Source organism: Sorex fumeus, unplaced genomic scaffold, assembly GCF_029834395.1.
Source record: "Sorex fumeus unplaced genomic scaffold, SorFum_2.1 ptg000037l, whole genome shotgun sequence".
In the NCBI taxonomy this organism is placed as follows: Eukaryota; Metazoa; Chordata; class Mammalia; order Eulipotyphla; family Soricidae; genus Sorex; species Sorex fumeus.
In genome coordinates this window covers 11,345,180-11,371,397 of record NW_026606094.1, presented here as the reverse complement: position 1 = coordinate 11,371,397, position 26,218 = coordinate 11,345,180, and the positions used below count along the sequence as shown (strand labels likewise).

Genomic DNA, 26,218 nt, shown 5'->3' with positions numbered 1-26,218 from the left:
GCGGGTGCTGCTAGCGGAGGCGCCATCTTGGAAGGGACAAAACTCCAGCGACCGCGAGTGACACAAATAAACCCCTGGACCCCTGCGCTCCCACCCTCCGCTTGAAAGGCCGCGATGTTGTACCTAGAGGACTATCTAGAAAGTGAGTGGGCGGCGTTGGAGCGGGGGTCCCGTCGGGGGGGACCTGGGGGCGGGCAGGAGCGCGAGTGGACCGAGCGGGAGGGAGGGCGGGAGGGAGGGGGGGAGGCGCGGGGCGGGGGGGGGGGGTGTTTCTTTCTCACGGTAACTGGCAGCCTCGCTGTGGGCTGCCGGCTCCCTCCCCCCTCCTCTCCGACGCACGCACGGACGCACGCACGCGCGCACGACGTCAGCGCGTCCTTTCGCCGTTGGCCCCGCCCCTGTGACGTCGACTCCTCTTTTTTTGACAGTGATTGAGCAGCTGCCCATGGACCTGCGGGACCGCTTCACGGAGATGCGCGAGATGGACCTGCAGGTGCAGAGTAAGTCGGCGCGTTCGCCCGCCTTTCGCAGCGCGTCGTCGGTGCCGGGGAAAGCTTGTTTTTTTTTCTTCCTTCGTCGCGGGCGCCTCCTCCTAGTTAAGACTTTTCTTTTGCATCCCGCGCGCTGATAGTACTTCGCCAGAGTTGTCCGGGGAAAAAAAAAGAAAAATCCAGCAACACGGATTCCTGCCTCTTCTTATCTCTTAATGCTACTTTCCTAGTGACTTTTTTTTTTTTTTGCAAGAGGAAGGATGAGTATGTCTTTTGCCTTTTGCTACGTTCCTAGTGTGCAGAAGCTTTTTTTTTTTTTTAAATAGCATCACTGGGAATGTAGATGCATGCACGTTTCAAGTGCCTGTCGACATCGATGTCAAGATTCCCCCCCCCCGCAGCTAAAATGGGTAGCACATAGATTACTTTAGCATTTATGCTTTTGTAAAAGTGGATTCTGTTTAAAATATTTTTTAGAGAAGAAAACATCTAGAATAACAGGTACTTGAGGATCCGATAACTGGGAATGTCCCCATCTGCAGTTACACATTATTGAATACATTCTCAATTATGGTATTTCATGGGGTTTTCTCAGTGAGAATGTGTAAGGGAAATAAATAGTTTGCAGTGCAGCTGTAATAACATTTCCCCCCCCCCCCCCTTTTCTTCTATCAGTGGTAGCTTGGTGATCCAATGATGTCCCCCAGAATTAACCTTGCTTTTTTGTTGTATTTAATTCATAGCATTTTTTCCCCCTTCTCTTATGATTCCTTAAAGGATTTATATTCATATGCAATGAGAAATCTTGGAGACAGGAAATCATGCTTAGAGCAAAATTAAACATAAAAGCCACAACAGTTGGGGCCAGAAAGGTAGCTCAGTGGGCTAAGGGTTAAGGCCTGCTTTGCATGCAGTCTGGTTGTACCCTGAGCATCTCATGATCCCCTGAACAATTCCCAGCCCTTCAGAATCACTAGAGCCTCATGTGTGACCCTAAAACCAAAACTAAACCAGTAACAAAAAGTTCCAAGCACCACATTTCTATACATCATGTTCTGAAAGAACTTCAAAAACCTTCCTTTTCTGTGAAAGAAATTAAGTAAGTAAAGTAAAGGCCCTCCCGTTGATCATCGATTTGCTCGAGTGGGCCCAGTAACGCCACCATTGGAGACTTTGTTGTTACTGTGTTTGGCATATCGAATACATCACAGGTGGCTTGCCAGGCTCTGCCGTGCGGGCGAGATACTCTCGGTAGCTTGCTGGGCTCTCCGAGAGGGGTGGAGGAATCGAACTCGGGTCTGCCATGTGGGCTGCGTGCAAGGCAAACGCCCTACCGCTGTGCTATAGCTCCAGCCCTGTAGTGGACAGGTGCACAGGTGGCTCTTTGGCGCAATGGATAGCGCATTGGACTTCTAGTGAAAGAAATATAGTCATCAAACTATCTTGTGGTATAATTTTGAGAAACGAACAATTTGTTGGGGACAGAGATGGTACAGGGGTGAAGGCACCTGCCTTGCATGCTGCTATCATGGTCTGATTCCTGGCTCTATGTAAGTTCCCCAGAGTTCCACCAGGAGTGATCACTGAGCACCACCGGGTGTGAGTTCCAAGCACCCCTCCCCCCCCAAAAAAAACTCACCCCCAAAACAAAATAACCCAAATAAGAGCTCACAATTTGAAATGAATTCCAGGGTACATAATTCAAATCTATAATAAAGTGACCTTAATAACTGTCACTTTCATTTGAAAACAATGTAGGTCCTTCTAATTTCTCACATAATACAATGACAGGTGTTCATAATGTACATCTGTGGAATATGTTTCTTAAGGCCATATACCTAAATGTTTCCTTCTGGAGATTACAAAAGTAGGGGCAGAAGTAGATCTGTGTTTTGAGATGTGATAAAGTGCAAAGGAAAAAAATGGAAAGAGCTCAGTGAGCCAGACATTGCCAGGGGCGAATGAATGTCCTACAGTAGCTTGATCCTCACTGCCCACCAAGGCATATAGTTCCATAGTTTTGCTTGTGAAAATACTTTTCTGAGCCTCTTAACCAATTTCATGTGTCACTTAAATATTGGGGTGCTGGGTATGGAATCTACCTTTTATTTAGTGAATGGAATGTGGAAGTCTAAATTCTAGTTTTCCCTTTCTAGTTTACATTGTTCTGTTTAATGAAGTTGAAATATTAAAAAATGGTTTAAGTAATGTTTTCTGCATGATTGAGCATAGATTTATTTGGGGGTCCTGGGCCACACTTGGGAGTGCTTAGGGCTTACTCCTGGGTGCTCAGGGATCACTCTTGGTGGAGTCAGGGGTCCATATTGGGGTGCTGGGGATTGAACCCAAGCTGGACGTGCTAGGCAAATGCCCTACCTGCTGTGTTACCTCTTTAGCCCCTGAGCATAGGTTTTGATGTACTGTGATGTCAGATGTACTTTAGAGCTTTGCTAAATATACATTGATCTTATCCACATTATCACTTCAGGGTGACTTAGTTATTTGTACAGTAAGAGTCATCTAATGCATAAGAGTAATACAGTTGAATTGGAATGGATAATATCTGCTGTAAGGTTGGTATTTAATAATAGGTAGCTGTTACTTCGTTGTCACCACTAAAAACTTAGAAGACTCTTGTGATTTGTATAGATTTATGTTAGTTTCGCTAAGCTTTGCTTTTTATAATTAGAATCTCTAAAGTTAGTGAATATAAAGAACAATAGACATCTTTTTCAGATAAATCAGGAACTTCGTTTTTACTTATTTGCAGGGGGTGTTGTGCATCTATGGTCTTGCACAGGGCTCTATGCACAGGAATCACTTCTGGGGGTTTAGGATCGTAGTGGTGCCAGGGATTGAACTATTTGGTATACTACTGGTCTGGCACACAGGAACTTTTAACAAAGAAAAAAATCTTTAAAAAGAATTTACCATAACACTTCTCAGGATCCTTCAAAAACCATTCTGTACTGGAAAATTCTTATAGAAGAGTATGTTATAGAAAGATTTTCCTCAGCTACAGAAGAACAGGTTTTCCTTTATTTTTTGTTTAGCATATACAGGATATGATGTTTTTTCTATTCTTTTCTCTTTTTTGTTATTTCCTCACTTAGTGGTGCTCAGGGCTTAACTCCTAGCTCTGTGCTCAGGGATCACTCCTGGCAAGGCTCAGGGAACCATCTGGTGTCTTGGGAATTGAACCCAGGTCATCCACTTGTAAGACAAGCACCCTCCCCACTGTACTATCTTCTCAACCCCAGGAATGATTTTTCTTAATGTAGATTATGAGAAAAACTTCCATAGAATATAGCACTGTCCTCCTGTTGTTCATCGATTTTCTCTAGCGGGCATCAGTAATGTTTGTGAGACTTGTTGTTACTGTTTTTGGCATATTGAATATTCCATGGGTAGCTTGCCAGGCTTTGCCTTGTGGGTGAGATACTCTTGGTAGCTTGCCAGGCTCTCCGAGAGGGCCAGAGGAATCGAACCCAGGATGGCTGCGTGCAAGGCACCTACTCGTTATGCTATCACTCTGGCCCCATAGAATATATGACGATCATCCTGTTGTTTGTTGATTGCCTCGAGCAGGCCCCAGTAACGTCTCCTTTGTCCTAGCCCTGAGATTTATTTTTCTGGCCCTGTCAGAGTCTTTTTTTTTTTTTATTAAAAATTTTTTAATAGACATCATGAGGTACAGTTGCAGACTTACACATTTTTGTGCTTAGGTTTCAATTATACAATGATCAAATACCCCTCCCTCTACCGGTGCCCATTTCCTGCCACCACGGATCCCAGTATCCCTCCCACCCTTTATCCCCCCCATCCCACCCTGCCTCTGTGGCAGGGCATTTAGCCCTGAGATTTTAAAAAGTGCCATATTCAAGGCTCTTTCAGGGTTAAGAGAATGAGACCCATCATTGTTACTGGTATTTGGCATATTGGGTACGCCATGGGGAGTTTGCCAGACTCTGCCCTGTGGGCAGGTTACATTCGGTAGCCTGCCAGGTTGTCCAAAGTAAGAATGTGATGATAAGATGTCGGGCGGCTGCAAATGCGGCCATGCGCTTCCGGGAGCTGAGTTTTATAGTCTCTGTGTCTTGGCCGTTGATGGGATTACGTGTGGCTGGGGGCCAGTTGGTGGGTGTGACCCCTGCCTACTGAAAGATGGAGGATCTGGGTGGAGGATGCTCAGCCCTGATCCGAGCAGGCTTGGAGATCTCAGCCCCGGAACCCACATGCCTTTGTTCCTCTGCCGGTACCTTCATGCGTGTGGAGAGTGGTTTCAGCATGGTTGTGGCTGGTTCTGGAGATCTTCGGCTGCCAGAGCTCCATAGAATATAATGTCTTAATAAATGATTTACCTACTGATTTCTAATTTATGATATGAGGTGACATCTATTAGTGTCCTATAACCTCATATTAAAATATTTATTTTCTTCTCTTTGATTTTATCTTTTCTCAGGGCTCTGATCAGTGGCACCTCTTGGAATACTTGGGATGCCACCCAGCCCTGTAAACTGCTCTGCCAGGGTTTAGTAGCGTTGGCCTTGCCCTGCTGTGCAGTGGGGTTACGTGTGTTCCCTGGCATCGGGCCTAGGTCTTGCATATGTCATCATGTGCTTATGTGTCACCCTTTGAGACATATATCCCACTCCTCCTTTTTCCTATTAGCAAAAACATATGGATTATTTAGTGGCACTTTTCAATTAGAAGCTTTTTAAACACATACTACTATTCGAAAACTGGTGTAAAAATCTACTTCATGACTCTGTTTTGACTCTTACAAAAACTTTTGAAATAATAACTATAAGAACAAATAATCCATGGGGCAATCATTAATATTTTTCATTATGGTAGTTAAGGCAGTCGGTATTTAGATAATCAGCATATTTAAATCACAGCATAATTCTGGCTATGTGAAGTAGAGTACATGGATATATTTTTCTTTCCCCATACCACAGCATTTATATTCAGTGTATGAATTTCGTCATATAAACGTGAAATGTTTTTGTCATATTTTTATCATTTGCTCTAGATGCAATGGATCAGCTAGAGCAAAGAGTCAGTGAATTCTTCATGAATGCAAAGAAAAACAAACCAGAGTGGAGAGAAGAACAAATGGCTTCCATCAAAAAAGTATGTTCAGCACTGGGGTATTTATTTATTTCTTTAGTGAATAGTGGGTCTGAAAATGATATTATAATATTTTAGATTTTTTTGACATCAAAATGAGAACAGGTTATCTATAATTCCTCAAAGTTTAAATTATTATGTTCTAGGGCTTCAGCTAAAGGAATCTTTAATGTTTGTAACATTTTTGTAAATTTAAAATTGTTTCAGTGATTAGCAACTTACCAGAAAGTGAAAAACCACAAAGTATTCTTTTCCTCTTAATTTGTTTTATTTCAGTTGATAGGTAATTAATAATTTCTTCTCTTTAGATATATGACACTTACAATTAGGCTACAAATGGGTAAAATATAGTAGACTTTGAAGCATATTATATATATTGCTAGCCACCAAAGTTGGTGGAATTATTGCAGGATCTTAAGATGGGGTTAATAAATAGTTTAACATTCTAAATTTGCATTTGAATTAGGCCTAGGAATATAGGATTCTTTGTATTGCTTTGTTTTTTGGGGAAATACCTGGCAGTGCACCGGGATTACTCTTGATTGAGTACTCAGGGATCAGGGAACTATATGGGGTACCTGAAATTAAACCTGGTTTGGCCATGTACAAAACAAATATCTTATTGGCTGTTCCACTGCTCTGGTCCCAAATTCTTTGAATTTTCATTAGTATCATGGCAACTTTTCTACACTAGGATGAATATCATCTCTCCTTTTTAGATTATCTTTAAAGCAGTTTGATCTAGTGTTTTGGTGGGGAGGGGAGACATTGGAAGAAATACATAAGACATGGGTTTTTGTCATGATTTTGCTTCTTCACTGTGGGATAATAGATCAGCCCTTTAATATAATAGTGCTAAATAATAACTATTTCACCACTGATCCACAGAGGATTATTCAGGGATTAACTGAGAAAGAAATTTTAAATCATCAGATTTAGAGTAGTTGTGTTACTTATGTATTTAGTTTGCCATGGATAGTAGTGGGGATTGTTTCTACAAGAAGAAAGATAATTAAAAACCTATAAAAGAATCCTTGCTGGGAGAATACTTGGAGGTTTCGAGGTATCTGAGTATGGTTGTCACATATTCACCTCAAGGTCATTCATCATCCCCTTAAACCTTTTCAGTTTTTGGTGTGGTGCAATTTGGATATACCCTGTAAAGTCTGGTATGCCGTGGAAATTCATAGACTTCTTTTGTTGTTTCAAATAACTAGTTTTGTGCTGAGGAGGAACTTAAAGTATGAATTGAGTTGTATGAATTGCTATAGAAGTTAAAACAGAATGTTTACGAAGTAGCGACATGCAGATTGGAATATTCTTTATAGTTACACTTTCATTAACATGTTTGTTAAATGGTATAAAAATTAGGTAAAAATTATTATTTTTTTTTAAAAGAACTATTCGTTCACGTACATTATGCTATTATAAGAGGCTAGAGTTAGAACGGTACTTAACTAGGGTTTTTATTTTGGGGGGGTGGTGTTGGTGCTGGAGAGATAATACAGCGGGTAGGGTGCTTGCCTTGCACATGGCTGACCTAGATTCAATCCCTGGCATCCTATGTACCATGGTACCACCAGGAGTGATTCCTGAGGACCCAGCCAGGAGAAACCCCTGAGCATTCCCTGATGTGGGCCCCTCTCACCCCATTTATATTTTATATCTTTTCTAGAATTTCTGAACATCTTCCTTTAATTCTAGGCTCTTTTCCATAATTTTTAATACTATCTCGTCTGCACGGCAGAGCCTGGCAAGCTACCCGTGACATACGATATGCCAAAAACAGTAACAAGTCTCACAATTTGTTGTGAGACGTTACTGGTGCCCGCCCGAGCAAATTGATGAACAACGGGAGGACAGTGCTACAGTGCTACCCCAGTCCCTATCTGTGTTTCATTGCTAATGTAAGAAGACTGACAGTTGATAACAAAGTATCATAATTAAAATGCAGTTGAGTGTCCTGGATATACATATTTCAAAATTATTCTTGAAATGAAAGTGTTGTTTCTTATTCAGGATTATTATAAAGCTTTGGAAGATGCAGATGAGAAGGTGCAGTTGGCAAATCAAATCTATGACTTGGTAAGTAAAATAAATGTTGATACTACGCTACACTTTTTAAATGCTGAAGTCACCAAGAAGACAAATATGTAGTTTCTCAAATTAGTTACAATTGTGGTTCTATTTTGAAAAATATAAATCATCTTCAAAAATGCATTGCTCTAGGGAATTATTCGTTTCTGGTTTGCCTCCCGGGCTGGAGCGATAGCACAGCGGGTAAAGCGTTTGCCTTGCATATGACTGACCTGGCCGACCCAGGTTCGATTCCTTCACCCCTCTGGAGAGCCTGGCAAGCTACGGAGAGTATCTCCCACACACAGCAAATCCTGGCAAGCTACCCGTGATGTATTCAATATGCTAAACACAGTAACAAATGTCACAATGGAGACATTACTGGGCCCGCCCAAGCAAATTGATGAACAACGGTAGGACAGTGGCAGTGACAGTGGTTTGCCTCCCAGCAGGTTAAAGTTGACAAAAAAGATTCACTTTAGACTAACTTGAATGTAGATTTAATTTTTTTAATTTGTTTTTGGGCCAGATTCAGAGATCCTTGGGGTTTACTCCTTGCTCTGTGCTCAGGGATCACTCCTGGCTGAGCTCAGTGGACCATATGTAGTTCTGGTGATCAAAGCCAGGTTGTTTCCTGCCAGGCAAGCAGTTTACCCACTGTACTATCTCTCCAGTGCCCACATGTAGATTTTCATATCCTATTTTTTATGGTCTTGTTGGATACAGTTTTATTACTGACCAAGTAAATATGTAAATATAAGTGACATTGGTGAGTAGGACAGATAGGAGGTTGATGCTGCATAGGGTGTACATTGTAAATTCTATGCTAAACTGGAAAATGTCATGTAAAGTCATAGAAAATGTGGGGTTGAAGCAATAGCACAGCGGGTAGGGTGTTTGCCTTGCACACAGCCGACCTGGGTTCAATTCCCAGTATCCTATATGGTCCTCAGAGTACTGCCGGGGGTAATTCCTGAGTGCAGAGCCAAGATTAACCCTTGTGCATCACCAGCTATGACCCAAAAAGCAAAAAAAAAAAAAAAGTCATATAAAATGTTCAGTGTTTTTTTAATAGTGGAAAGATTTTAAGGCTGTCATAACCTACGCTCTTTGTTCATATACGCATTCTGAAAACATTTGCATAAGGGATGCTGCTTAAATGAAAGAAGAATATTCTGCAACATGATTCACTATGAAATAAAAAGATGTTCTTAAATATTTTTGTTCTTTTATTATGTCTGCATAGATAAAACATTTGCTTGAGTTTGAGAATTATTAGTAATTATATATATCCATCTAATTAGCAACTGCCTGCTTTTTAAATCATAGTAGTTCTTTGATTCTATTCACTGTTTTGTTCGTATTTTGTTACTTTCCTACTTTTTTATATCATTAATACTTGATTTATGAAATATATAAATGGCATAAGCTTTTTATTTATTTTTTATTTTATCATTATTATTTTTTTGCTTTTTGGGTCACACCCAGCGATGCACAGGATTTAGTCCTGGCTCTGCGCTCAGGAATTACCCCTGGTGGTGCTCAGGGGACCATATGGGATGCTGGGAATTGAACCCGGGTCGGCCGTGTGCAAGGCAAACGCCCTACCCGCTGTGCTATTGCTCCAGCCCCGGCATAAGCTTTTTAAATATTCTTATGTATATTTTTCAATCTGTTATTTATGAACCATACTGCTCATCTACTCCGCCTTTAGTATAATGGAATTTTTCCTGGATTTATAGAGGAGTAAAATGTAGAAGCTGCATTGTGGCAGGTGGAAAAATGACTGGGAAATGCTATTGAGAGTGTTGTTCAGGTTGAGTGCAGTCTAAAACGATAACACGTAGGATCACACATGGAAGGGTGTGTCAAGCATAGACTGGCAGGAAAGGACCTGACACATTGGACCAGAAAAGAAGTCAGCGTGACTGTTGCTTTGTGAGTGAAGAGAAGAATGAAATGAGGCGTGGGGAGGACCTTGAAGCCAGTGGATCTGTGTGGGTTTTATTCTAAAAGCAGCAGGAGGCAGTTGGAGGAATTTCTTTCTTTTTTGTGATCCCTGAGCACAGAGCCAGGAGTGAGCCCTGAGCACTGCCAGGTATGGCCCAAAACAATAGCAGTAACAATTTTTTAGACCTTACAAACACAGTCTTGGGCTTAGGTCCCAGTTGACTTCAATATCAATCATCTTGAGTGAGTTCACAGGTCTGTTTTACACATGCATCATAGGGTTGTGGTTTGAATGAGAAACATACAGGGAAAAGACCTTTAAGAACCTATTGGTACTGCTGAGTGCTCTGTAGCCCTAGCTCTTTGCTTGTGTATTAAAAATTAAATCCTGGAACATCAGATGGGTTTCTCATCCCCATCTTTAAAACAAGACCTCAACTTTTAATTTTTTTTTTTTTTGCTTTTCTTTATTTTGATGGGGGAGGGTGGGTAGGTATATTTAGCAGTGCTCAGGGTTTATTACTGGCTATGCTAAGGGAACACTCCTGGTGGTGCTCAGGGAACAGAGTGGAGTACTAGGGATCAATTTTGCAAGGCAAATGCCTTACCTGCTCAACTATTGGTCTGGCCCAACTTATGTAGAGGATTTTTAACCTTGTGTTAACCTTGAGTTAGATGTTAAATATACCTTAGAGGAGATTTTAATAACCTTTATTTAAGCATGTTACTCTTAAGCATGCATTATAGATTTCAAGATAATGTCAGTTTGTTATATAATTGTGTTCGAACTCACCCCTCAATGTAGATGATAGGGCATTCTGTTGTGTTATTTTTTTTTATGGTATTATATTTATTGTGTCATTTTGCTGTGAGAATATGGCCAGCACTATATTGATCATGTTACTTGTTAAGAAAGGGGAAAAGAAAAATATATTTAGAAAAAAAGGTTGCACAAGTGTTCTAAGTGAAGGAGAAATTCAGTAGAATTGACAGTGTATTTCAGTGACTCTTTCAATACTTGACTGAAAGAAAAAAATACTATTAATTTCCTTATTTGTGTTCTTCAGTCAGATTTCACTGTCACAAGACTGTATTTGATTTTAATATCTAATAAAGTTGATTTACATTACTGTGGTAAAATTTGAGCTTTTGGTTAACGCTTGAATGATTTTAGAAATCTCATACAGTGCTCAAAGAATGACCTTGAACTAGCTTTCTTTTTATATGCTGGCATATTCCTGAAATGATTATATTTCAGGCCTTCATTTTACCTTTACATTTGAGAATTCATCTGATAGTCTAATTAAGGAACTGTATTACGTGATTTTGACCTTTTGATTTGTCTCCAATTCTTATTGTCTATTAGGAAGATGATTAGATGTAGATTATGTGCTAAGGTCTTGAGTATTTGATTCAGCTTAAAGATGGATCAAATTTTCATCTAGTTTAAATATAATTCAGAGATGTAAAGAATCCTTTTCATGACTTAGCATCAGAGAAATAATTTGCAATCACGGTTTCTTTTTCTTCCTTAATTTACCCTCCCTATTCACTATTGCTACATCTTTTCACAGATAGAAATGTCTTTTATTGCTGCAGATTTCAACTTAGAATCTTAAAGACTGAGTTTTCACTCGGATAAAGCAAGCATGACATCTAAGTTTTAGAATTTTAAAGTATTAGAAGCTATCAATCTCTCAGAAACTTTTTTAAAACTATATTTGGTTCAGTTTGGGTTGATCCAAAATTTGAATATTGAAAGATGGGAGAGTGGAAAGAGAAAAAGTATATTACTGCCATACAAAAAAATGTTGAGAGCATGGCAATTTGTGTGCTTCATTAGAAAGATCAAGTGCAATTTAAATATATTTAGAATCATATATTTAAATTAAATATATTTAATTTAAATATATGATTTAAATTTAATGTGAATATATTTAGAATTTAAATATATTTAGAATCATATATTTAGAATACTTAAATAGTATTGATAGTTTTCTCAGGAAAGATTAGAAAAGATAGATTAAAATTTAAAGCACTTGTTATTGGGGGCTATAGGATATGACTTAGGGTTGTATGCTATGGAAATTTTCGTTATTAGCATTTATTGATATTAGGTAAGGACCAATTAATAATTAGACTTAATGTTAACCTTGAGTTAAAAAAATCTATGTCTAATAGAAAATCCCAACTAGGTCAGTACCTTCCTTATTATCAATCATTATCAGTAGTGTGTGAAGGGGTAAAATATCTTAGAATTTTCCTTTGTCTATTATCTGTGGAATTTTTCTGGTAATCAGCTAGATTGATTGGGTGCATTTAAAATCTTGTAGAGGGAATCAACTTAGATTTCAGTCAAGTTCAGTTCAGCTCTTGCTTTTTATGATAATTTAATACTAAGTTTTCTGCTTTGTTGTAGCTTAAGTTATAAATCTTCTGGTCAGTTTACTTTGAAACTTCTGATTTGATTTAGTGCTGCAGTAGTGAATTTAAGAAAAACAATAATTGTTTAATTATTGCCTTCAGTATGAATAAATCCATATTCCTTTTTTTTTTTCTGTATGAGGTGGTGGGAATGAGTAGAAGCTGTCATACTGAGTTGCCCACTGCAAATGCAGTCAAGACATTTCTGATTTCATTTCATGTATTTTGGTTCTTAGAGTTTTAATTTTTTGCTTGCTCATTGCCTTTTTTTTTCTGAGCTAGCTAATATTAAAAATTTTTATCATTATGTTCCGGGCTGGAGCGATAGCACAGCGGGTAGGGTGTTTACCTTGCACGCTGCCGACCCAGGTTTGATTCCTTCGCCCCTCTCGGAGAGCCTGGCAAGCTCCCCGTGGCGTATTTGATATGCCAAAAACAGTAACAAGTCTCACAATTTGTTGTGCGATGTTACCGGTGCCTGCTCGAGCAAATCAATGAAAAACGGGAGGACAGTGCTACAGTGCTATCATTATGTTCCATGTTTTCATTGTAATAAATCTTTTTAGCACAGTTTTTAATGTAAAGAAGAATTCTTAAATATTCCAGTGGCGTTAGGATTATGTATGTAGCATCTTCAGTGCCTCCTGCCCCCATCCCCTCAACCAAGACTCTAAACTCTTGGCTATATTCTTATATTCCCATTACAGATTACCCCGCACTTTTTTTTTTCTGAGATTACCATCTGTTTTCTTTTCTCTTTATGTCTTTATTATTTTTCCTTTATACCTTTGTACTCATTTAGACAAACCCCATTCTTTACTCATTCTTACCTTCTCTGTGTCTACTGAGACCACCCAGTGTCTTATTTTTTTTTTAAATGCTATTCTGCTTTTCAGCTGTTGGTTATTTGTTGTTGCATCTAAGGTATTTTTTTAGAATATTTATTACATTAGGGGCTGGAGTGGTAGAACCACAGGTAGAGCGTTTGCCTAGCATGCGACTGACCCGGGTTCGATTCCCAACATCCCATATGGTCCCCTGAGCACCGCCAGGAGTAACTCCTGAGTGCAGAGCCAGGAGTAACCCTTGAGTGCCGGTGTGACCCAAAAAGAAAAAACAAAAAACTTATGTTAAAAATCTTATGTTGACCCTGATTTCTCAGTTAAATTCTAATTCCAAAAGACTGTATTTTCTCTCATTTTTCATGTTGATCCTGTTTATCCCAGCACCTAACAAGCAATAGGCATTCCACGTTTATTTTTATTTTGTTTGTTTGTTTGTTTGTTTTCGCCCACACCTGGCAGCATTTAGGGATTAGTTACTCTTGGCTCTGCACTCAGGAGTCCCTCCTGAAGGTGCTCTGGGGGACCATATGTTTTGCCGGATATCCAACCCGGGATGGTGGTGGGCAAGGCAAGCTTGCCTTACCCACTGTACTGTCTCTCCAGCCCCAGAATTCCACTATTAATTAGTAGTACCACTGCCTGTAAGATAAATGGTTGTGTATTTCCGCTGCATTAAGTGGTCTTGGAATTTGAACAATTTCCGTTGAGATTAAATTTTGACAATGTATAAGATATTTTTGAATAACTGAGTTCTGTGTTAAATTCCATTATTGGAAGGGAGATTCCGTTAACGGATGCTCAGTTATCTGCAGGAGTTTTGAATGAAATAAAATAATCATAATGTAACTACAGGATTTTAATATAGTTAGGGAGGGAAAATTAAGCTTTAAAATTATTCAAAAAAATAACAGACCAGCACTACAGCTGTTATTAATATACAAAATATACAAATACAAATAATATGACAGTATTCTTTTTTTTTTTCTTTTTGGGTCACACCCGGTGATGCACAGGGGTTACTCCTGGCTCTGCACTCAGGAATCACTCCTGGCGGTGCTCAGGGGACCATATGGGATGCTGGGAATCGAACCTGGGTCGGCCACGTGCAAGGCAGATGCCCTACTCGCTGTGCTATTGCTCCAGCCCCAGTATTCCTTTTTTTAATTCAAATTATGTTGCTTGTGAGTTGGACATTTGAGTCCTACAAGTTGACAGGTGGTTTAGAGGACAGTGTTACATGTAAATGATAAAAACTTACTTCCATGACAGAGCAGATTTTAATTTTGTTTCTGTAATGCATTAGCTATTGCTACATAGCCCTTATAAATCCTAGTTTCCTCACTTTTAAAATGAGACAGTAATTAACTATTTTTAAAGATTAGAGTAAGAGGTAAAAAATTAGACAGTCTAATCTACCAGGAAATTACCTGACACCTTACACATTCGACTTATTTCTTGCTGTGTTCTCTTTTTTTGCCTTCATTCTATATACATATTGTTTACTTGAAAGTCCTATTTGACTGTTTCCCCATGATAAATCATGAATATTTTTATATCTGTGCAAAAGTTTCTCTAAAATTATAATAGTAATCCAGTGGGAAACTGAAGTTTGAAAAAATACAAAATGTTTTTATGAATACAAATTAAATTTTTAAAAACATTTTTATGTCTTCTGATTTTATTCCAAATAGTAAATTTGAAAGTATTTTTTAAAATATCTAACATTAAGCTTAACAAAAATGGTAATATTTTGCTAATTTGAGGTTTTGAATAATATCTGAATTTAATCCAAAGATTAAAAAACAATCCTGCAACCTTAACAAAAGCAATAACTTTTATTAAAGCCGTTGTAATCAGAATCACTGGGAGATGGGGAGTTTTTGGCTGACACCCTTTTTTGTTTCAACCTTTTTTATGGAGTATAATGGGATGCTTTTCCTATTCTAAAGAAATTTATATGTTGAACATTGTAGCCTCTTTGTAGACTAACAATCTTTAACTTCATTTTTCTAGAAAGTAGTTATTGTATACCAGTGTGTCTGCTTTTGCTATATGTTGGAGGAGATTAGGCAGAAGATAAACCAAGTACCCTGCCCTCCTGCACTTATTTCTTCTTTAAATTCCAAATAGGAGTTGTACTTTAATGAGATATTTTACTTCTTCCAAGCGCTTCTAACATTACAATTCTGTTCTCTTAAAAATTGTAATTTCTAAGAGGAGGTGGGAGATTATTCAGACTAGCACTCCCCCCACCTTTAAAAAAATTTTGGATATAAGTTTTCATATAGGTTAATTAACTGGCTCTAGGATATAAAACAAATTTATTTAAAAAAAACCCAAATGGATTTAGGTTTCCTCATTAAACTGACGGGCTGGAGCGATAGCACGGCGGGTAGGACATTTGCCTTGCACATGGCCAACCCAGGTTCGATTCCTCTGCCCTTCTCGGACATACCGGCAAACTACCGATATCCTGAATGCACGGCAGAGCCTGGCAAGCTCCCCATGACGTATTTGATATGCCAAAAACAGTAACAACAAGTCTCACAATAGAGATGTTACTGGTGCCCGCTTGAGCAAATTTATGAACAGTGGGAGGACAGTGCTACAGTGCATTAAACTGACACTTTAATAGTGTCTCAACTTTTGGTGGTTATCTTTGATTTTCTTTGAAACAGGTAGATCGGCACTTGAGAAAGCTGGATCAGGAACTGGCTAAGTTTAAAATGGAGCTGGAAGCTGATAATGCTGGAATTACAGAAATATTAGAGAGGCGTAAGTAAAATTTACCGTTTTACATCAATGTTGGACAGTACTTTTGGGAGTCACTGAGTAATCTCACTTGTCCAAACACTTCTCTAATTCTGCACTGCAATGGATGTTGGCTGTTGGGTTGAGTACCATGGACACTAGGAGTTGAGATTGTTTGGGTTATACTGAGAGATGTGATATAGGATATCATCGACTCATCTTTTTTTGAAAATAAATTATTGGAACATTCCCTGTTTTAATAAATTGGCAAGATAAGTGGTAACAAAGAGTTTTCAAATGATTGTCTAGAAAAACGTAACCCTGCTGTCAGATGTATTGACTTGCTTGCTTATATATACACTTAAGGTTTGATGAAGGTTGTTCGTTTTTCTTTGTAAGAACTACTTTAGGACTTTCCCTCAGCCATATCACTGAGGATGATTTTAATCGGTTTCACTTCACTTCTTTTCTCAAATACATTTTCCCCAAATATATTCTTATCAGCAAGAAACCATTTTAATATTTCTTCTCAAGGCTCAACTTAATCTCTTGCTATAATTATCACTTCTTGGATTTAATTCAGGATACTTCCCCCAAATGGAGTTAGGACTCTGCTACTTTAACGAATTTCGCATCTCTTCCCATCTAAATAGATGATAGACCTCAAAGCGGATAGTGAAGTGGCAATTTCAAAGAAGGCAGTAACTCAAGAACCAGTTCAGTGTTATCACTTATTTCTTCTGAAACTAAAAAAGCTTAAACATCCTCTCTCCTCTTGGTTCTTTTCAAAAGTGAGACCATGCACAAATTTCTACACCCATATGAAAAATTTATAAGTCTAAGAATATGTATCTCTGGGTATAAAGTTATTAGCAATCAGATGTAACCAGTCTGGAACCCATTTTGTAATCCGTTTATATTCAGACATAGTTCTGTATCTTTATGTGATCATCTGATTCGGTGGTTTTTGACCTTTTTACATCTGTGGACTGGCATCAGTCTATGGGCCAGCAGTCAGAAATCACTGATCTGATTTATTTGTGATACTTTTAGGGAAATCCTATCTAAGAATAAGTATTTTGAAACAAAATAGCATCATGTATAGCTGCATCTGTTTTTAGAATGCTGACAATAGCTGTGAATAATGGTAATTCATGCCTATTCAGAGCTGCAGGAAGGTTAATGAAGCATCCTTGGTAAGACACAGACATATGAAATTAAACTGGATCAAATTGCAGAACTGCTCCACATTCTGCCCTGCCATAATTTCATCTCAAGGGATCAAGATAAACCCTGAACATTTTTTATAAATCGTTTTAATGCAATAAAGACCCTGTGTTTCATTTTCCATAAGCAAAAATCCCTAACTTCTTTTTGAAAGTCTTTATTAAAATGTGTCATTTTAATGAATCGTTTTCTTTCATACAATACTCTCCCCTCACTCAGTATGTTAAGATCTTCCATTAAAAAGTCTTCAACTTGGTAAAACTTGGTTATGTTTTTTTAGATGTTACTTATCATGGAGTTAAAAAAAATCCATTTAAACCTCACTGTGATAAATTCCCTAATTAGACATTAGTGTGTGTGCCTTGAGCAGTTTTTTACTTAAGACGAACATTGAGAAATGGAGTGTGTACTGTTGAGAGAGAAAATGAAATGGCAGTGGTAACCATCAAATGTGTTTGTCAGAAATGATCTGGGCATATGCATCAGCTTACTAGTTCTCAGCTGGGTAAGGGAACACAGTGTATAAGTTGATTTATGGGTAAGGTTCGATGGTGACATGCATTTGGTGGTATATATTTCTGCCTCTTTCTTGATTTAGGATCTTTGGAATTAGATACTCCTTCACAGCCAGTGAACAATCACCATGCTCATTCACACACTCCAGTGGAAAGTAAGTTTAACTTGGTGCAACTAAGTTTTTAGATACAATTTTTTAAAAATCATTCTATTGTCTCTGTATTCTCTTGCACTACTCAGCTGCGAAACACAGTTATCTTTTGTTTTCTGAAATATATTTTTTTTATTGCAGTTTTTGGTAGATTTATTTTCTTCCTTTGGTTAAAAAGCATGTTTGATTTGGGAACAAGTATTCTATTTTTCCTGCAATTTGTAAAGGGAAGGCGTATAGAATAAATAGCAGAACATACTCCCTTACAAAGAGTTTCCTGATTTTCTTAGGGAGCATTGCAAAGAAACAAAGTAGTAATCTCTTCCTAATGAACTTTCTTTTTTGTCCTTGTTCTCTACTTGTGGTTAACTGTAATGTTTTACAAACAATAAAAGTCTCAAACAGTTGATGAGTTAGTAAATGCAAAGTCTAAATTGGCTAAGTAACTAGGCTTAATTTTTTTTTTTGACAAATCAATTTTAAATGATATGGGTGATTGGAAACTATTCTAAATCACAGATAATCTTTTGAAAATGAGTTTCACATATATGTGAAAGTATACTGCTTCTCGGATTTATCATTTCAATACTTTGTTACTGAAATTTTTTTTGAGAGGAGGAGTTTCTTTCAGACAATTTCTACAAGGCCTGGTGCCTCTTCCAGTGATTTACTTTAGTAGACCTAGCAAGGGGTTCAGTTGTTAGGCCAGGTGATAAGATGCTAGAAGGGCCTAGTGGTGATTGGTCACTATGGCCTCCCTGGGTGCTCATGTGGCCTCCAAATTCAATCCAGTGCCTTCGATTGAACTCAGGACTTTACCATACAAAGCATCTGTTAAAACCTTTTAACCTCTCTCCTTAGCTCATAAACCCTGTTCCCCCCCCCCCCCCTCGGGGTTGGGGGAGGGGGTTGCTTGCTTCTGGGTCACACCTGGCCGCTCACGCTCGTAGCTCCAGGCTCACATAATTTGTTGCTTGGGTGGACCAGAATGGGTACTGGAGGTTGAGTTGAGGTTGGCATGTACAAGGCAAACACCTTAACCCATCTACCTCTCCAGCACTCCTGAATGTTTTTGGTTTGGGAAAACTGTTGTTAATAAAACAGGTACAACAGTGAGCTCTGTTTATACTGTTTTCTAAAAGGACAATGTTTTGTACTTCACGAGGAACTTAGATCATAACTGTATGTTTTTGTTACTGGCTGTGAGTATGATGCCTATCTATAGTTCTCTAAAACTTAAAAACACATGATTTCTTTCTTTATATTCAGAAAGGAAATATAATCCATCATCTCATCATACAACAACAGATCATATTCCTGAAAAGAAGATTAAAGCTGAAGCTCTTCTATCTACTCTTACATCAGATGCCTCTAAGGAAAATACACTGGGTAATTTAAGATCTTAAATATGATTGTTTCTGCTTTTGTATTAAAATTAGAGGAAATGGAAGCATTTGGAATTGATAAATCTTACAGATTCTTTAGCCGATGCAAATTCACAGCTGTAGAATGAAGAAAAAAGACAATTGTGACAAAGTTTTATAGTCACCTACCTGAAAAATTTGAATTTAATAATTATATCTGTGCTGGGAAATAATTTTATCCCCACAATCATCATGTTCTCTTTAACCATTTAATTTTTTTCTTCATTCCTCTGCAGGTTGTCGAAATAATAATTCTACGACCTCCTCCAACAGTGCTTATAATGTGAATTCCTCGCAACCTCTGGCATCCTATAATATTGGCTCGTTATCTTCAGGAACTGGTGCAGGGGCAATCACCATGGCAGCAGCCCAGGCGGTCCAAGCTACAGCGCAGGTAAAAGGAAACTGTGACACAAACAGCTGGGTGGAAACAAAAGAAGTTGGACTAATGGTGTGGTTCCATGTTTAAATCATGGTTTTATGATGTCTGACATTTTGTCTAGTGAATTGAATATGTGGAGATTGTCTGCTAATGAAAAAGTGAAAAAAGGTACTTGTTATCGCATGTAAATCCATATATAGTAATTGCTCTTGTTCTTGATTATAATTGCGTTTGAAGGGACGGAGTTCCTTTCCACTTCCAGTTTTCTCTGTAGCCTCTATTGCCTAAAACCTGTTCTACTCTGTCAATTTATTCATATTCAAAATTAGGTTCCTCATCCATCCTATATTTGCCTGTTTACACTGTAAAAAGTGATTTTAGATCCTTACATAAAATGTAGTGTAAGAACATCATCACTTAAGTCTTAGTGATGAAACAGAATAAATATTTAAGGGTGTCAGAGAATTAGTATAGCTTGCCTTGTATGTGCTGATACCTGGTTTGATCCCTGGCACCATATATAAAACCAAGAACTGCCAGGCATGTACTCTGACCTTTCCTGAATAAATAAATAAATGTTTGATTAAACAAAATCATGCTTGAGCTAGTAAGACTTATAAGCGAGAGTCCACATACTTATGGATATTAATTCTATCAATAAATGTCTATTTAAGATGAAAGAGGGACGACGAACATCAAGTTTAAAAGCCAGTTATGAAGCATTTAAGAATAATGACTTTCAGTTGGGAAAAGAATTTTCAATGCCCAGGGAAACAACTGGCTATTCATCATCTTCAGCGCTCATGACTACATTAACACAGAATGCCAGTTCATCAGCAGCCGACTCACGGAGTGGGAGAAAGAGCAAGTAAGTTACGTTGTCACAGTAGCACTGCACCTCTGCTAAGCATGCAGTCTACTCTGTGTCCAGCAGGGCTTTCGTATACTAAGCAAGAGTAGCATATATTGGGACAGGGTGAACTTTGGAGGGACTAAGAAGTAATAACATTTATATAATCACTGTCAGACTTTGAATGGATGAAGCGTTAAAAAAGTGGTAAGACTTTTAAGAGGCATAACTTGGGTTTGATAAACTACTTCTAATTATTTTCTTTTGTTCATAAGAAAAGACCTTTCTGGTACTGTTTTCATTTATAACTTTTATAAATTACTTTGTAGTGTGTTTCAAGGTAAATTTATAAAATATAAATTATATCTTGGGAATTTTTCAAAACTGGATTTTATGTTGAGTGCATTTTATGTCTCAAAAACTTGAAATTATTTAAGTATTTCTACATTTTGGGTATGAGACTGAGTGATTCTCTGAACTTTAAAATAGGATCATTTAATAGCATTTTGTACCATAATCCAAGTATCTCCACATGCTGGGTATTTCTCATAAAAATTATTATAAATTAAAGTATATTTTTGTTTTTCTTTTTGTTTTTGGGCTACACCTGCCTGTGCTCATGGCTTACTCCTGATTCTGTGCTCAGAGGTCACTCTTAGTGTTGATCAGTGGACCATCATGGCACCAGGGTTGAACTGGTTGCAGAGCAAACCTCTTCCCTACTATATTATCTCTTCCCATGCCAAACAGGATATTTTTAAATTCCTAAATGTATGTTTAAGATGTAATTACCCCCCAAAAGCCAGGTATTTGAAATTTTTCCATAATAATGATTCAGTTGCTTATAATAAATTCTGTATTTTAAATTTTTGATTTATAAATTATGGCAAATTACTTGTGATTTTTACCTCTCTGCTTTCGGCCCTACATAGGTAAGTATTCCACGTGTTTTTGATCACATGCTCTTTCACATTAGAATGTTTGTATATTTATATTAGATTTTGACCATGAGTATTGTTGCTTAAATGTCTAAAGAAAGTAAGATATTACTGATTAATACTAATATACTTATAAATACTACAGTTTAAGTCAACTGGTTAAAACTTTATTTTAGACCTCAGAGGATAGGTCAAGTTGGAGAGCATGATTGGTATATGCAGGCCTGAGTTCAATCCCCACACTAAAAACAAACCTAGCACTGTTGGCTGTAACCCCTATTAAAAAATGTTTAGGAACCAGAAATTTAGTACGGGGGTGTGGCTTACAGGCTGCTCACCTTGTTTCAATCCCTGGTCCAACATATAGTCCTCTAGGCACAAGAGTGTTCTCTGAGCACAGAGCCAGGAGTAATCTCTGTGCAAGCACCGCTGGGTAAAGCCCAAGTCAGAAAAGCAAACTGCACACACAGACACACACACACACACACACACACACACACACGCAATTCCAAGCACTATTAAAAATCATGTTCTTTGTTTTGCCCAACAAATATGCTTCTAAAATCTGTTTATCCAATTACTTTATCTTTTTAGATATGATTGTATTTTATGATGCCTTATTTTGTACCCCTTACGAGTTACTAGGTCCTTTTATTAAACAATGAGCAAATAAGACTAAAATTTTATTTTCCAGAAATAACAACAAATCTTCAAGCCAGCAGTCGTCATCTTCTTCCTCATCCTCTTCATTATCTTCATGTTCTTCATCGTCAACTGTTGTACAAGAAATCTCTCAACAAGCCACAGTAGTACCAGAATCAGATTCAAATAGCCAAGTTGATTGGACTTATGACCCAAATGAACCACGATATTGCATCTGTAATCAGGTAAAAATTCGGTATATTTTTATAAAAGCATGATTTGAATAAACTAGAAAAAAGATAATTTTGCACCATGAAGTAATTTTAATTTATATTGGTAGTAAGATGAGACCTTTTGGAGGGTTTTTTGTTTTGTTTTGTTTAGTTTTGTTTAATTTATCCTTGGAATTGACTAGTGGTGCTAGCTGGTTTTTTGAACCTTTTTTTTTTTTTGTAACGTTCTATATATTTTGATTTCCTTTTTTAAAATTCTGTAATTTTATGTAGTATTGACTATGTAAAGCCTTTTTCTTTTTGGAATTAGCCATGGATTATGTGCTTTAGGAAGGCATCCTTCCCTTTTCCCATCTTAAAGATGTCTGCTTTAAATGTTTTTTTCTACTTCTTGAGATGCTTCAGTTTCTCCACAATAAATCTTTTATACATTTGTCTGCAGTTTGTTATGTTTATTGGAGTGAGTAGCCAACATAGTTTTAAGAACTTGCCACTTACGTTCATTGCTTTGTTACCTTCCAGTAATCAGTTTTATATTGATGACTAAAAAAAGAATATTGACAAAAGTAGATTGTCTAGTGGGCCAGAGTGATAGTGAAGCAGAAGGGACACTTGCCTTGACTGCAGCCAGCCCACATTCTGTCTCTAGTGCCCTGTGTGATCTCCCGAGCACAATACAAAAATTGAAAATACAAAATATCTATGAGACTTGAAGGAATAAGACATCCAGTGGTATTTCCCAAAATTGGTATGCACTGAGATTATTCTTCATGCCCATAGAATATATACAGATAGTCTTATCATTCAGAGAGTCGGGAAGTATGATCTAGTTAACCCTATCTAACAAGTAAGTCCATTGTAAACTTAAATGGATGCAAGAAATTGCAAGTTAGAGTGAGAAAGTGCTGGTGATGGTTAGGAAACATAAAACTTAGAAAGGACACAGATAAATTTAAGTTTCAGAGAAGTGGATTGTTGACTGCAAAAATATAATCACTATATCACTGTATCATGATCGTTCTGTTGTTCACAGTTTACTCTAGCAGGAGCCAGTAACGTCTCCATTCGTCCCAGCCCTAAGATTTTAGCAGCCTCTCCTTACTCGTCCTTCCCAACACTGCCGTTTCGGAGGCTCTTTCGGTGTTAGGAGAATGAGGCCCGTTATTGTTACTGGTTTTGGCATATCAAATACGCCATGGGGTAGCTTGCCAGGCTCTGCCATGTGCAGAAATATAAATATCTTAATATGAACTAAGAAAGGTAAAAGCCTTAAGTAGGCAAATAACTAGAAAGAAACTTAACATCCTTACATAAGAAGGAACCAATCACAAAGGTGACATCCAGACTTTGAAAGAGCAAGAAATTTATGTGTGTCTCCACTTGTGTCCTGCTCTAAAATATTCTTGAAGAAAAATCAAAACTCCATAAAATTACATAATTTGTGTCTTGATGAAGTTGAATACTTTTTGTTTTCCCTTTTATTTTCTGACAGTATTATTCATAATTTATATTCACATGCTTGTTAGGTGGTTCTAATGAAAATACAATTATTTAATTTTTTTCTTTATTAGGTATCCTATGGTGAAATGGTAGGCTGTGATAACCAAGATGTAAGTATTACATTTTTTCTTTTGCAAATGAAAAAATTGAAAATTATTACTTTCTGTCTTATTTATTGAATCAGTCTAAGAAAAAGGATTTATACTTGTATTGATTATCCTTTATTAATGCAAGAATAGTCTGCAAGAATAGTCTTCACTAAAATAGAATTGTATCTCTTAGAACTACATTCCTTTAATTTTTAAGGCAAAATTTTTGGTTTTATATGCAGATTATATTTCTTAAAAGGTAATTGTATGACAATGAGAAGCAGTCTCCTTTCCCTTTACCTGATTATAATTGTGTTTACTGGAATCCAGTTCACTTATTAAAGTGAGGAGTTCAAATTTTCAGGCCAGCTGTTTTACAGAAGGCATGCTACTAAGGTGAAGGGTGAAAATTGAGACTCTAATTTGAAATGATGTTCCTTCCTGAAGAATAGTATTTCTTACTGACCTCTGTAGGTATCTCCTGGTTAGTGCCTAATCTGAAATAAAATTGGAGATTTGGGGGCAAGAGATATATAGTACAGTTGCCTTGCCCACATCTGACTCAGTTTGATCCCTGGCATCACGTATGGTCCTCTGAACCCACCAGGAGGGATCTCCACAAGTAAACCCTGAGCACAGCTGGGTAAAGCACAAAAAATAAATAGATAAAACTGGGAGATTTGGAAGAAAGGGGTGCTTGGTTCTTTATTAGGAAGCATAATTTTGATTACAGATCTTTATCTCTGGCTGCAATTGAGGGTGTTTTTGTCTTACATTTTTCACTCCATCCTTACTTTCATACAGTTCTGCCTCTGCCTACATTCCAAAGGCATGTAGAGAACCCTGAATTCTGTGGAAATAGTGCTAAGTGATGTTTAAGTCGGTAGACTTAGAATGAGTGCTTTCTACGGTCTGAAGATTGAGAAGGGTTGGCTGGGTCGCATGTAGGTTTGCACTTTGGTGACCTGACCAGGTCCCAGCAACATGTTCACTTAGAGACTGTCCTTCTGTTCCCCTCTTTAGACCCCTAGTGGGCTGTTGGTGATTATTACACAAAACAGCATCTAACCATTTCAAGAACACCTTGTAAACTGTCTTTTGGGGGTTCGTGAAGCTGATGAATGAGACTCATTCTCTCTCTGATGCCTCCTTCCCAGTTGTGCTATGTGGTTGGAGTGCTAAGTTTCCTGGGGAAATGTAAGCGCTGCTTAATACACTGCAGAGTACAATACTTCCTCTCTCATCATCTTGGAATAGATGTACTCAGAAAACCCAGGCCATCCCATTATGTCTTTAATTACAACTTGCTTACTGCAGAGGAGAATACTTTTTCTCTAATCATCTAGAAATAGATAGACTCAGAAAGAAAATCCAGCGCATCCTTTATGTCTTTAATTACAACTTGCTTATTCTACTTTATGAGGACTAAATAGGGTTGAGTGTTAGTAACATATTCAGAATACATTTGCCTTTTGTGTAAGAGACCTATCTTCATCTTCAAAGTTGGTATCAACTTATTCTCCAGCTTTGTGAGAATTGGTGAACCTTGGTTTTTGATTTCGGATTATGAGAATAGATTACTTGAGCCTCAGTGTTAACCAAGATTCGTAATTTTTCTATGCTTTTTTTTTCTATGACTTCATGTCTCAGTTGAATTAAATTATCTGTAAATCAATTGTTAGACCTAAACATTCAGTTTACTTCGATCTAATTATTAATATTAAAATAAATAATTCTTTTTCAAGGATATTTTTTTTTTTTTGATTTTTGGGGCCACACCAGTCTGTGCTCAGGGCTTACTTCTGGCCCTGCACTCAGAGATCAGCCCTGGCTGTGCTCTAGGGGACTGTATGAGCGGCTGGAGTGATAGTACCACGAGAGTGATAGTACACGCAGCATCCCATCTGGTCTCCTGAGCTCCTCCAAGAGTGATCTCTGAGTGCAGAGCTGTGGGGGGGAGCACATCCTGAGTACGGCTAGGTGTGATTTCCCCCACTGCTACCCTCCCCCCCCAAAAAATAAAATATAAATAAAGGGAACTTTATGAAGTGCTGGGAATCAAACAAGATTCTTGCCGCATGCGTAGCAAGAGTCTTTCCGCTGTACTCTTTCCCCTCCCGACCAGGCATATTTTAATGTATTTTCCAGCCTTTAGAGTTACTAAGTGGTGGATGTTGCCCATGAACACTTACATGTGAGAAGCCCTGGTTTCACACCTCAGTAGTTGCCAAAAATGTAAACATTCAACTGAAAACTAAAACTGGTCTCACGTTTTGCTTTCCAGTGCCCTATAGAGTGGTTCCACTACGGATGTGTTGGGTTGACAGAAGCTCCCAAAGGCAAATGGTACTGTCCACAGTGCACCGCTGCAATGAAGAGGAGGGGCAGTCGGCACAAATAAGGGGGTCATTTCACCTGAGGAGAAGACCGCTTCAGCTCCAATTTTATATAGGACTTAAAAAAGACAAAAAGGGAAAGAAGAGACAGTGCATTTTCAGGCAACTATTTCAAGGATTTACATAGACAATCCTATAAGATCTTGAACTTGAATTTTATGGGTTGTATTTTAATAATGTAAGTAAATTATTTATGCACT

At 37.9% G+C, this 26,218-nt stretch overlaps 1 protein-coding gene across 1 annotated transcript; it reads left to right on the top strand.

Moving 5' to 3' along the window:
* Window positions 1-26,218, top strand: ING3 (inhibitor of growth family member 3). Its single transcript, XM_056118507.1, has 12 exons — window positions 1-142; window positions 429-500; window positions 5,527-5,627; window positions 7,644-7,709; window positions 15,598-15,694; window positions 17,496-17,567; window positions 18,834-18,953; window positions 19,225-19,382; window positions 20,045-20,238; window positions 21,853-22,045; window positions 23,605-23,643; window positions 25,907-26,218. The coding sequence occupies exons 1-12, from the start codon at window positions 115-117 to the stop codon at window positions 26,021-26,023; spliced, it is 1,257 nt and encodes a 418-aa protein (XP_055974482.1). The 5' UTR covers window positions 1-114; the 3' UTR covers window positions 26,024-26,218.

What these genes read in the sequence shown, in the direction of transcription:
- ING3 (XM_056118507.1), top strand. Translation starts at nt 115, where the DNA reads ATGTTGTACCTAGAGGACTATCTAGAAA. An exon ending in CGGTCCAAGCTACAGCGCAG is followed by an intron (nt 19,383 to 20,044) that starts GTAAAAGGAAAC and finishes TGTCTATTTAAG; the next exon opens with ATGAAAGAGGGACGACGAAC. An exon ending in CGGAGTGGGAGAAAGAGCAA is followed by an intron (nt 20,239 to 21,852) that starts GTAAGTTACGTT and finishes TTTATTTTCCAG; the next exon opens with AAATAACAACAAATCTTCAA.